This window comes from Gossypium raimondii, chromosome 3 (genome assembly GCF_025698545.1).
Source record: "Gossypium raimondii isolate GPD5lz chromosome 3, ASM2569854v1, whole genome shotgun sequence".
Classification (NCBI taxonomy): Eukaryota; Viridiplantae; Streptophyta; class Magnoliopsida; order Malvales; family Malvaceae; genus Gossypium; species Gossypium raimondii.
The window spans coordinates 9051936-9065207 of record NC_068567.1 but is presented as its reverse complement, the minus strand read 5'-3'; the positions used below and the strand labels follow the sequence as shown (position 1 = coordinate 9065207).

General features: G+C 38.4%; 2 protein-coding genes across 2 annotated transcripts; one reads left to right on the top strand and one right to left on the bottom strand.

Moving 5' to 3' along the window:
* Nucleotides 1–5507: 5507 nt before the first annotated feature.
* LOC128039677 (protein MAIN-LIKE 1-like) lies at nucleotides 5508–5997 on the bottom strand. Its single transcript, XM_052627813.1, has 2 exons — nucleotides 5670–5997; nucleotides 5508–5592 (listed from the first exon to the last, which is right to left on the bottom strand). The coding sequence occupies exons 1-2, from the start codon at nucleotides 5918–5920 to the stop codon at nucleotides 5520–5522; spliced, it is 324 nt and encodes a 107-aa protein (XP_052483773.1). The 5' UTR covers nucleotides 5921–5997; the 3' UTR covers nucleotides 5508–5519.
* Nucleotides 5998–7297: 1300 nt separating this feature from the next.
* On the top strand, nucleotides 7298–9975 carry LOC105797036 (uncharacterized). Its single transcript, XM_012626963.2, has one exon. The coding sequence runs from the start codon at nucleotides 7891–7893 to the stop codon at nucleotides 9232–9234; it is 1344 nt and encodes a 447-aa protein (XP_012482417.1). The 5' UTR covers nucleotides 7298–7890; the 3' UTR covers nucleotides 9235–9975.
* Nucleotides 9976–13272: the final 3297 nt, after the last annotated feature.

Here is a 13272-nt window from a genome sequence, read left to right as displayed (position 1 = left end):
GAAATCGCGCCCACGTGGACGCGCTTTTGCTACAGTAGGTCCTGAAAAAATAATTTCGACTTGACATTTCTAAGCAAGTAGTATAAAACAACGCTGCAAGCAGGATGCTATTTGAGAAGAATTTGTGAAATCGCACCCTCGTGGACGCGCTTTTGCTACAGTAGGTACTGGAAAAATAATTTCGACTTGACGTTTCTGAGCAAATAGTATAAAATCGCTTCTAGCAGGATGCTTTATGAAAAGAATTTGTGAAATCGCGCCCACGTGGACGCGTTTTTGTTACAATAGCATGTTTGGGCTGAGGCTAGAAATGAGGCAAAAAATGTTCTCAGAATGCATAAGTCACAGTAGAAACAATTTAGAGAGGCTAAGAAGGTTAGAGTTTCAAATATGAGTGAACGTATTAGTGCTGTTATTTACTACGATGGTGAGGTTTGCCACACCGAGAATGGTGTTGTTTTTTTGTCGGAGAATACGGTAATCGGTTTTAACCAGAATATAGATTTGACAGAACTTCGTAAAAGAATTAGGCGTAAAATTTTCGGAACGACGCCAATGAAAGTTCTGTCTATTACGTATCGATTCTGTTCTTCTGTTGATCTGGTGACATATGACTCGTTCAACATAAAAGGTGTTCGTAGCTTAGAGGCAATGGTGCAGACTCATCTTGCTAGTGGAGCACCTTACATTGAGTTATATATACAATTTACATCGCCAAATGATGTACTTACGACCGGTGTTCGAGATGTATACACGACCCCTGGCCGACATTCGGTTAGCGAGTTACAAAATACGGAACAATCCATGTTTGGTAACGGTGTTGAATGCACATCCCCCGCAAGACACTCTATTGGTGGATAGGACATGTATGTCGGTGGCTCGATGTTTGATACTAAAAATACGTACTGGGAAACGGCATCAAGTTCTAGTGGTTGGCAATCTACATCCAATTGGGGACGTTATGAAATGCCCAGAAGAAGGGATGATGTACTCCCTACGACGTCAACCGGTGAGGGACCTCGTACGCTGCAGATGATTGTGGGTTAGAAGATGACTCCGATGTGGATCCACCTCGAGAGCCCGGGCTTAATGGTGCAGAAGTTGGCTTATTTTCTGAACCGGAGCCTATTCCAACAGAACTTGAAGATGCTGAAAGGAGTTCAGATGAAGAAGAAAATCCACGATTCAGAGCATACTCACCTCCAGCCCACATGCATAATATGGATCTGTCTGTAAATGATGCGTTAGAGTTTTCAGATCTACCACACCGGTTGCGTGATCGTAAAGTTCAGGGCTAGATTCAGGTGAATTTGAAGTTGGTAATCAGTTTACCAACAAGGATAGTTTTATTGGTGCTTTGAAATAACATATTATCAAAAACGACGTTAACTACCACGTCGTTAAATCTAAATCTGATAAGTTTGAGGCGAAGTGTGTGGTGCAAGACGACACATGTTCATGAAAAATCTACGCCTCGTTAAGGATAAGGACAGGGTTGTGAGAGATTAAAAAGTATAAAGGTCCATATACATGTGCTGCATGTACAGTATTGACGGTTTCTGAATAATAATTTTATTATGTAATGTTGCATTATTTAATACACTCCGTTTATAGGTGTTTCACATAATCATCCCAAGATGGATTCAGCTATGTTAGCTAGCTTGATACTACCCACGGTAAAAGCAAATCCATGACTTCAGTGCCGGTGTTAATTGCCAATATCCGTAGCCAAATGGGGCACACGCCCTCTTACCGCAAGGCTTGGATAGCTAAGAAAAAGGTGTTGGAGAAGATGCATAGTGGGTGAGACGCATCATATAATGAAATATGGCAGTGGTGTCAAGTGCTAGAGAGATACGTCTCAGGTGCCATCACAGACCTTGAAACGGAACATACGTACTACAACGACCTATTGCTACGTGGATGCCAAGTGTTCAAACACCTGTTTTGGACCTTTAAGCAATGCCGAGACGCATTTGCATACTGCAAGCCATTGGTACAAATTGACGGTACCTTTATGTTTGGTAGGTATACTCATCGGCTATTGCTTGCAGTGGTACAGGATGGCAGTGGGAAAATTTTTCCAATTGCATTTGCAATAACACCGGGGGAGTCGTCTGATGACTGGGATTTATTTTTCTCTAGGTTAAGAAGGTATGTGTGCCCCCAACCTGATATTTGTGTTATTTCAGATCGTGGTGCCGATATACTAGCTACATTTGATCGACAGGGAAGCTTATGGCAGCACACACACCATCGATATTGCCTAAGACACGTTGCTTCCAACTATTACATGCAATATTCATCTAAGAGCGAACAACGACAAGTGACCAACATGGGTATTTAGTCTATATCTGTGTTATTTCGTTTGTCAATTTGAATTAGTTTTATTGGTAGAAGTGGTATGTAATATTCGCTATGAACTTATATTGGCAGGGTATGAAATAAATAAAGACCGTTTTCACGAGATGTTGGCAATTTTACGTTCAATTAACGAAGAAGGGACAGACTACCTTTGTAACATACGTTTCGAATAGTGGGCACAAGCATACAACGGCGGCCTACGATATGGCCATATGATATCAAACCTGGCTAAATGCATAAATTCTGTTCTTAAAGGAACGCGTCATCTACTGATAGCATCGGTTGTGCGAGAGACATATTTTCGTTTCGCGGCACTATTTCCAAAGCGAGCAGCAAGTTATGCAGACCAGATGCAATGAGGCCATGTATGGTGCAGTAAGGTAGTTCAATAAATTAACAAGGCCAAGGTGCGGGCAAACACCATGCACACAATGTGTCACGATCGAGACAACTTATAGTTTCGCATGACAGAGTTTGACAGACCGCATCAATGTGTTATTGGCGGGCAATATCGTGTACACTTGCGAAATAGGACTTGCGACTGTGGGATGTTTGATGCACTTCGTTATCCATGCGCTCATGTTATTGCAGCTTGTCAGAATTTCCATCTGGATTCGATGAGCTATGTGGACGAAGTGTACAAATTAGAAAACATGTACAACGTCTAGAGACACATTTTCCCACCGGTCCCAGATGAACGTAAGTGGCCGCCCGTATCTCTTGCTCCTTTTAAGCTGTTACCGTATAGAGAATTACGTCGTAAACCAAAGGGTCGACCTTGCTCGACTAGAATACGTAACAATATAGATATCCGAGAAACAACCAGTCAACAGAAGTTGTGTAGATGGTGTAGGAATCTAGGCCATACAAGTCGATCATACCCTAATCGTAATAGTTGAATGTAATTGTAAAAAAAATATATTTTTTCAATTATTAATTGATAATTGTATTAATTGTTAGTAAAATTATCAAATTATATCAAATTATTAATTGTTAGTACCAGTCAAAACATTTTTCCAAATCTAACATTATGTGAATGTAAAATTATTAACGATAATTGTATTAATGGTTAGTAAAATTATCAAATTATATTTAAGTTAAGGGTTAGGGTTTTTAAGTTAAGTGTTAGGGTTTTTTATTTAAGGGTTACAGTTTTAAAGTTAAGGGTTTAGGGTTTTTAATTTAAGGGTTATAGTTTTTAAGTTAAGTGTTTAGGGTTTTAAAGTTAAGGGTTAGGGTTTATAACTTAAAAGTTTTGGGTTTTTAATTTAAGTGTTTAGGGTTTTTAAGTTAAGGGGTTAGGGTTTTAAAGTTAAAGGTTAGGGTTTTTAAGTTAAAGGTTTAGGGTTTTTAATTTAAGGGTTTAGGGTTTTTAATTTAAGGGTTAGAGTTTTTAAGTTAAGGGTTTGGGGTTTTTAATTTAAGGGCTTAGGGTTTTAAGTTAAGGGGTTAGGGTTTTTAAGTTAAGGGTTTAAGGTTTTTAAGTTAAGGGGTAGTGTTTTTAAATTAAGGGTTTATGGTTTTTAATTTAAGGGTTTAGGGTTTTTAAGTCAAGAGGTTAGGGTTTTAAAGTTAAGGGTTAGGGTTTTTAAGTTAAAGGTTTAGGATTTTTAATTTAAGGGTTTATGGTTTTTAAGTTAAGGGTTAGGGTTTTTAAGTTAAGGGTTTAGGGTTTTTAATTTAAGGGTTTAGTGTTTTTAAGTTAAGGGGTTAGAGTTTTTAGGTTAAGGGTTAGGGTTTTTAGGTTAAGGGTTTAGGGTTTTTAATTTAAGGGTTAAGGTTTTTAAGTTAAGGGTTAGGGTTAGGGTTAAGGTTTTTAGGTTAAAGGTTAAAGGTTTGTCAATTAAATTATGCATTTAATTATAAATTATAAATTTTTAAATTTTTAATAAACTAGTTTAGGGTTTTTAAGTAATAACTCAAAAAAGTTTCTATTTTATTACATCAAATAATATCAAAATATTCAAAATATTTGTACAAATAAATTTAAATACAAAAATCAATGTTTGTGCCCGCCGGATTCAGTGCCACATGGCGGCCATCGATGGTTACGCGCTGGATTCCTCCTTTGTCCAGCTTCCGGCGGTGGTTGTGGTTCCTCCGGCGAGGATTCTAGTTCTTCCGATAGGGCTTCTGGTTGTCGGAGTTGGGACGATGAGCCATCTTGATAGAATAGTGAATGTGGATGTGTTTGTATCACCAACGACCACGGTGTTTGAAACCCATACGGTGGTGGGGATTGGTAAAAAGAAGAGCTCTCCGACGGCCCCTCTTGCGATCCCTCGTGTGTCGTTGGCCTATACATTGGCGGTCCACTCGGCGTAATAGGAAATGGAGCTGAACCGGGCCATTAGCTCCAACCCGCTATAGGACTCGGAAAAGGAAACATATAACGGTTAGGATACATAAAAGGGCTAGGAAACGCACCTGGCATCATCCGAAAAGGCGGTTGCGTGGGTATCATCGGTTGAACTGCTGGGTCGGGTGACTGTGTCGGTGCTCTCGTTGGGCCTGGTGATTGAATGGCCGCTGATGATAGGCCGGGTGAATGTTTGGGCCTCGTTAAGGGGCTAGCGTTGTCGTTCTGTCGTCTTGGATTTAAAGGCCCGCGTCTTTCCCTTTGGACACGTAATTGCCGCTGCCTCTTATCTGGCGACAGTAAATACGGCTTGCCATGGATCCTAAACCATGGCATGTATTTCGGCACGAACGCTAACTCCGGAACGATGATCGGTTTCCTAGTAGGTATATAATCATAACGATCTTCCCACATTTAGATGTACTCGGACCAGAATCTCTGCCAATCTGTATTCAATTGCCGAAAGTCGATTTTGTGGTGATCATCAAACACCTCAGGTTCCACGGGAATCGGTTGTCTACATCTAAATTGCCGTAACACCCTGTCTGACTGGTGCATCTCCACGGTCGCATAGTTGATCAACGCGACTTTCTCGTGCCAAGCGTTTGGATTTTGTAAGAACTCATCCGGAATTACTGCCCGAATTGCCGAATCCTCGTATGGTGTCCATTGAAACTATATGAAAATGATAGAAATATTAGTTATATACATAATACTAAATACTAAATACTAAATACCAATTGACTAGCGAATGATGGAAATATCAATTTTATTTAATACTTACATGTGCTTCTGACTATTGGTCTAATAGAAGCCGTATATCTTCAAGAGAGGTAGGTAATCGAGCATGACTTGCCGGATGGTTCCACCTAATTAAATAAATTTTTAACATACTTTTATTTTTAAAAATCTACATAATAATTGTAAAATCTAATATAAAATTTACCTCGTTATGAGTGGGAATGTATATGGGTGGTCCACTCGAGGACGTAGAAATGGAAAGCGAAACCGTGCCCATGACTGCAGTAGTGACAGGCAACCTCCGATTTTTACTTTCCTCGGTCGCGTCGTCCCGCACATCTCCCGATATAACGTTGCCAAGACGACAGACACCCAACTCAATTCACCAGTTGCTCTAAAATCAACGAGTTTCGGCAGCCATATTAGATGTACACAGCTCCGTGACGAGTCCGGCATCAGATAACCTCCAATTAACTGAAGAATGTATGCCCGAGCATATCAGATTCTTTCTATTTCGGTTGAATCTTCATCCGGATCCGGGAATGTGTCTCGTAACCAGCCCATCTCGATCTTACCTTCGTCCATTTTCTTTGGGAATAGCGCCCAAAAGCTCGTAGCACACCGCTCCCCAATCGCTAGATTGGGCAGACCCGGTAACTGGGTACCCATCTACCGGCAATCCCAATTGCAGATTGACATCTTCCAAAGTGATAGTGCACTCTTCACATGGAAGATGGAATCCACCTCTAGATTAACAACGCACTGATTAGTTTCGGGTCCACCTTGCATCCCCGGCCTACTGTCGCCACGTGCCAAAAACTCGCTTCCCGCAGGTAGTTCTCTACCAACGGTGATGGAGGAGCATGCATTTTCTGGATATTGCATTCTAATATCCGATCTACAGACTTTTATAATAAATAATAAATGAATAATTATCTAAAAATGCATAAATAAAAAATTCTTAAATAATATTTAAAAATTAAATTTAACGCTTACCAATTTCATTTGTTCCACCGATATGTGCTGCTTATCAAGACGAGTTAATTCTCCGGCCATTGCTGAAATCGTACAAATTTTTACGGTTTAAAAAAATTTAAAAAAATAAATTTTTTAAAAATTAATAATTTTTTTAAAAATTATTTAAAAATAGGGATTTAAGAGAAATTTAAGAGGAACTTGAGAGAAAATTGAGATTAAATATGGATTTGAGAGAAGTTTGGAAGGAATTTGAGAGCAAATTGAGAGGAAATTTAGAGGAAATTGAGAGGAAATTTGAGAGAGGATTAGTTTGTGAAAAAAGGGGTGGGGGGTATTTATAGTTTGTTTTGGACCGTTGGGGGGGCAACTGTCAAAAAATGACCGCTTAATCGCTTACGCTTGGGGCAAATCGCGTCCCTCAGACGCTGCTACATCGTCAAGAATCGCGCCCACGCGGTAGCGCTTTTCTGGCGTGGACACAAACCGCGCTTACGTGGACGGGATTTGCTGCCACGTCAGCAAACCACGCTGATGTGGACGCGATTTGCTGACACGTCCCCTGACATCGCGCTGACGTGGACGCGATTTAGAGGAAAGAGCCCATTCCGATAAATAATAAAATATCGGGTCCATTTCGATAAATTTTAAAAAATTAGGCTTTTAATAATAAATTTCCCTAACTTCCTACAATAAAAATACAAAAATAATTTCAAATTTATAAAAAATAGAGATATCTATGTCATATTTTAACATAATAAATAAATAATGTCGGCCTGCCACGCAATCAATCGGGAGCTTTTCCTCCCTCCACACAAAACACAAAGTCCTCGACTTAGCTAAATCCAAACTTTTACATACACGCTAGTTGACAACTTGACATAAAAATAACCAAAAACCCTCACTTATAAATTGCTTTTCCAACAAGTCTGAATTTTTTTTTTCATTTATCGTGCCTCCATGGAACTCTCCGGCTGAGCAGATTATTCATGATTCCAATTGCACGATTCTCGCCTTAATTTCAGGGAAGTTCTTTTCTTCTTCTTCTTCTATTTTTGATTTCTGGGTATTTCAGATTTGGTAAAGCTAAGCTAAGCTAGGTGGGGTCTTTTTGGGGGGTCAGTTAGATGAATATTAATGTTAGGATTTCGTGATCTTGAAGGTGGGGGGTTTTTTTTTATTTGGCTATCAAGTTATATTCTTTGTGAGATTTGTCCTTAGTGATAGAAATCTGTTTGTTTAGTTTGATGAGCTGGGTATTTCGGGACTTTGTGACTGGTTTGTTTGGTAGCTGGAAATGTCTTGCAAGTGAAAAACAAATAAATGTTTTCTGTTTTGGGGGGGGGGGGGGAGGGGTTGAGCGTTTGAATCCCAGATAGGAACAAGTAACAGTAGGGTTAAAAGTAAATAAGTTGATGGAATGACATATAATTGTTTGCTTAAAAAGAGTAATGGAAGGAAATTTATCACAAGGAGGAATGATTCCTGGTGGGGGTTCTTTTGGAGGCCTTGACTTGCAAGGATCAATGAGAGTTCATAATCATGCACAAAACCCTCATAGTATACATCAACACCACCACCCTAACCCTCGCCAAGGTGCTTCTCTTCATGCTTCTATTCATGAGGATTTTCCACTCAAGATGGGGAACATACAGAACTCTGACCAAATCATTTCCTTGATGGATTACAACAAGGGGGAGAGGGGGAAAAGTTCGGTGAGTGATGAGGATGAACCTAGTTTTACGGAAGAGGGTATTGATGGTCACAATGATGGAAGTAAAGGCAAGAAGGGATCACCGTGGCAGCGTGTGAAGTGGACAGATAAAATGGTGAGGCTTCTAATTACTGCGGTGTCTTATATAGGAGAGGATGCTGCAGGGGGCTGTGGTGGTGGGATGAGGAGGAAATTTGCTGTAATACAGAAGAAGGGTAAGTGGAAATCAGTGTCGAAAGTCATGGCAGAAAGGAGTTATCATGTTTCACCTCAGCAGTGTGAGGATAAGTTCAATGACCTGAATAAGAGGTATAAGAAACTAAATGATATGCTTGGTAGGGGAACTTCTTGTCAGGTTGTCGAGAACCCAGCACTTTTGGATGTTATAGATTACTTAACGGAGAAAGAAAAGGATGATGTGAGGAAAATTTTAAGCTCAAAGCATCTTTTCTATGAGGAGATGTGTTCTTATCATAATGGGAACAGATTGCATCTGCCTCATGATCCGCAATTGCAGCGTTCCTTGCAGTTGGCTTTTAGAATTAAAGATGATCAAGAGAAGGATGATGCAAAGAGGCATCGACATGATGATAATGACGACGACGACGACGACGATATGGAAACTGATGATCATGATGACTTTGAGGAGAATCATGCTTCACATGGGGATGACAGGGGAATATATAGGGTATTAGGGGGCTCTGCCAAGAGATCGAGACAAGTCCAGGTCCATGAAGATGCTTGTTTCCATAATTCTTCAAACTCCCAGGACTGCAACAAAAATTCTTTTCCTTATCCACCACCTGCACAAGCTGATATAAATCAAGCACCACCTGAAAACCCAAGAGCAGCTTGGTTACAAAAGCAGTGGATCGAGTCTTGCTCGCTTCAGCTAGAAGAACAGAAACTACAAATTCAAGTTGAGATGCTAGAATTGGAGAAACAGCGTTTCAAGTGGCAGAGATTTAGTAAGAAGAGGGATCGTGAGCTTGAAAAGATGAGAATGGAAAATGAGAGGATGAAGCTCGAGAATGAGCGAATGGCATTAGAGTTGAAGCAAAAGGAACTGGATGCTGATTAAAACCAAGTGATATTTACCTCAAACTTCTTATATTCTTTTACAGTGGCAGGCCTGGATGCAAATTTAGTTTGTTGTTCCTAAGCTGCTATATTCTTATCCTGAAGTATTGCACATAGAATTGGCAGACTAAGCTGAAAAACGATGATGCCTACTTTTATTGTGCAAACATATGCATGACTTTTTACAATTTGTATGTACTTGTTTTGCTCTTTGTGAATTGGTATTAATTAGCTAGAAGAGTTTTGTGCAAAGGTTCTCCTTGTTTATGCATTATTGCATAAAATTGTCAGTTTGGGTTTTTAAGAGAAGAATAATAATAAAGTTTGTACCCGGTGTGCAAGGCTCCGACCATAAGCAAGGTCTGGTGGAGGTGTTTTCCGCCCTTTTTGCATAGAGAGGCTGTTTATTTTCAGGGTATTTGATAGAATGCTTTCATCTTTCATCATCATAATTCTTTTGAGATGTGTGTTTTTGTTCATGTTCCATGTTCCAACTCTCTACCAAACTCATCAGGCTCAATGTTCATTAATGGTGACTGCTATTCCTACTTCTAAGTGTGTATGGACGTTGGTGTATACTGGAGACCTATGTTACTGGGACTTGGTTGGTTATGAAGGTTGGCGAGATGTTCAATTTGTTTCGAGATTTTTTAATTTTAATTTTTATGTATTTTAAGTCTTTGGACAATCATATCCTTGTACTCATGTTCGGATACAAGTTAAAATTCAATTTTCTTCTCCATTTTCTTTGGCAATTAATTACTGTTATTGCAAAATTGCAATCATAAATTATTGTATTAAAAGAAAGGGAAAAAAAGAGAGAAGACAACTCAAAGCCCAACAAATTACCTGGCTCAAGCTAACTCATGAAGCCTTCAATTGATTCGAAATTGAACAAAATCCCGACCCAAAGTTTTATTGGGATAATCCTCCCGGCCTTTTCTCACTTGGCTCCTGTCAATAACTCATGATAAATTGCTTGGCGATGTGATGTACAGCTAAGGTCATTCAGCAGCTGCTGCCATAGCGGCTTTATCTTCCTTTTTTTTTTTTTTATCACCGGATCTTTTACTGACGCAGTCCGGCCATCACCTTCACTTCTATCATCACCATCACCTCCTTCCACATATGTACATACCTACATACGATTAGCGGTGATAAGGCTTTGGAGGAACTTCCCCTAGCAAAAAAAAAAAAAAGAAGAAGAAGAAGAAAGAAACGCTGCGGCTGATTTTTCAAAAGCTATGAGATCTGAGGCCTTTCTCATTTCCTTCTACCACTTTTTGCAAAATACCCATTTTTTATATTTGATTCTTAAGTCATTCTTCTTTTACACGGTTGTAGTTTTGTGAAGAATGATGATGCATGCACGGGGCTTTTAGCAGCTGTAATCTTGATGCAAATTTTCTATTAATTAATTAGCAAAATGACTGATTGGCAGTGCGTTTTTCTCATTGGGATGTCTTGTTTGAGTTTTTTTGGCTTACTTGGTCTGTGAATGTTGCCAATCCCACTGAATATATCTCATTTGCAGTTTACAACATAAAAATGCATAGTCTTTGTTGCTAGGTCTAGTCATTGATACCTCTCTTGGAACAACTCAGATAAAGCTTTGTCTTTCCTAAATGCAAAATGTATTTGCTTTGGGACAGGTATGTTAAACTTTGATCAGGCCTTTTATGATGCGCTTCATGTGTCGATTTCATCAATTGTAGCATCTTCTTCTTCTTAAATTGCTACTTTGAAGCATTGAAAATTTAGTTGCCTGAGAGTCACTCTTTTTCTTTTGTAACCTGAATTAGTACTATCCATGTTTATTATTTACTTATAAATTATAAAAAGTATGTTATCTTGTAATCCTTATTGTTCATCTTGGTTCTACTGAAGCTAGATACTCAATCTGTCATTGGTTTTGATACTATCTTCTTAGTATATGTTTACAAGAATTTCAGAGGCTCTGACTATGGCCAATGACGAGTTGTTACATGGGGTAGTTCTTTTGTTCGCTATTTTGTTTCCTATCATCTCTGAAGATACAGATTTTTTTTTAATGGAAGTCATGAGCATCACTATCATTGACTTGGAATATTGATGAAATCTGAGGGTTTTTTTTTTAATTGCGGATTTTTAGTTGTTATAACTTAAAGGTTGGATTTTGTAGCTTGGTTAGATTCTTTTGTAGCCAATGTGCTTAAGGTTTTGAGATAATTTCCTTGGGTTTCATTGAGCTCCTATTGCATTTTGCCCAATGATGGAAACTTGGTTTTGATTGAACGGTTTTGGTTTTCAATTGATCTTTAGCTTTTTCACACCGCCTGCTTCTCTGTCTCTCTCATGCATATTATGTGTGTATGTTTGTTTGTTTAGTTATTTTATTTATTAGTGTTGGTGGTGTGAAAAAGCTAAAGATAAATTGAAAACCAAAACCATTCAATCAAAACCAAGTTTCCATCATTGGGTAAAATGCAATAGGAGCTCAATGAAACCCGAGGAAATCTGCTTCTCTCTCTCTCTCATGCATATTATGTGTGTATGTTTGTTTGTTTAGTTATTTTATTTATTAGTGTTGGTGGTGTGAAAAAGCTAAAGATAAATTGAAAACCAAAACCATTCAATCAAAACCAAGTTTCCATCATTGGGTAAAATGCAATAGGAGCTCAATGAAACCCGAGGAAATCTGCTTCTCTCTCTCTCTCATGCATATTATGTGTGTATGTTTGTTTGTTTAGTTATTTTATTTATTATTGTTGGTGGTGTGGTAAGAGCTATTGGTGAATGCCTTTATGTTGAACTGTTCATGATTTTGGCATGGCTATGAGATCTGAGGGCTCTTTCTAATTGCACTTTTAGAGTTTTTGAAGTCAGATATTGTCTTCAGGCTTACTTAGTCAAAAGTACAGAGTGAATGGTGTTTAGATTTAGGACATGTATGAGATTGCTATTCAAGGCAATTTTAAAGATATCTTTTACCACTCAAATCTTTGTATTATTTTGCTCATGTTGCTATGGCATTAATGTCGGCCTCCATCCTTTCAACTACTTCTCATCATAGGTCTTGGGTGATTCTTATTCTCCTTCCTTCTTCTTTGTTGTTGATATAATTCATGGTCTTATGGCTAATGATGGCACTGGTAGTAGTAGATGTGGAAAAGTCTTCAAAGTAATCCCATAGCGTCACAATAGATGAAACTATTCCGAAGTCTGGCCTTAGAGGGCATTGCAGGTTCTCTCTATTAAGTATGTGTTTGAACTTTTTGGTGTAATTCTTTATTTGAATTTTGCTCCTGTTATCATTTCTTTTGAATTTGCTGCTGTCCTTGGTTTTGAATTTTTTTGTTTGTTAGCATCATCTGCAAATAAGTCTCCTATAGAATAGGAATATCTCTAGGCTTCTTTCATGTATTAATATGCTTGCTGCCATTCAATAAAACCATCATCTTTCTTTGTCACTGTCGCATTTTTATGGTGTCAGAGCCTTCTTAAGCTCCAACAAGTGCGATTCATTGCAAGTGAGATTTTTTCTCTTTCCACCATATGCTTTATTTGAAGATCTTTGATGTTCCTTAGTTGATGACTTTACTGGTAATATGTGTTTCGGCATACTGCTATAATCTTAGTTTTACCATTTCAGATATTACAATCACTAAGTTTCAAAATCTGTTTGAAAATCCATCTAGAGTCATCAGCCTGATCGAGGACTGCACTGTTCTTATTTCTTTGACATGCATTCCTTTATTGATAACGCATGCATGTCAATGTCTATGCCTTGTTTTAATATTAACTTCTGAAGCAAGCAGTTCTTCGGCATATTGGTAACTGGAATGGTGTTTGGTTCAGAGTAATAACTCCTGCAGATGGTAATGACTGTCAGGAAAAAACTAAATTTATTGAATTGAGAGGTTTTTTTATTATAAATCTTGCTGGAATCTTGTTTAGAATGAATCAATCAATGCTTGACTGCTTAGATTTTTCAATGTTGGTTGATTAATGTGTAGAATGTCTGGGTATCTTATATCCAAAATTTCAACATTTTATGTTT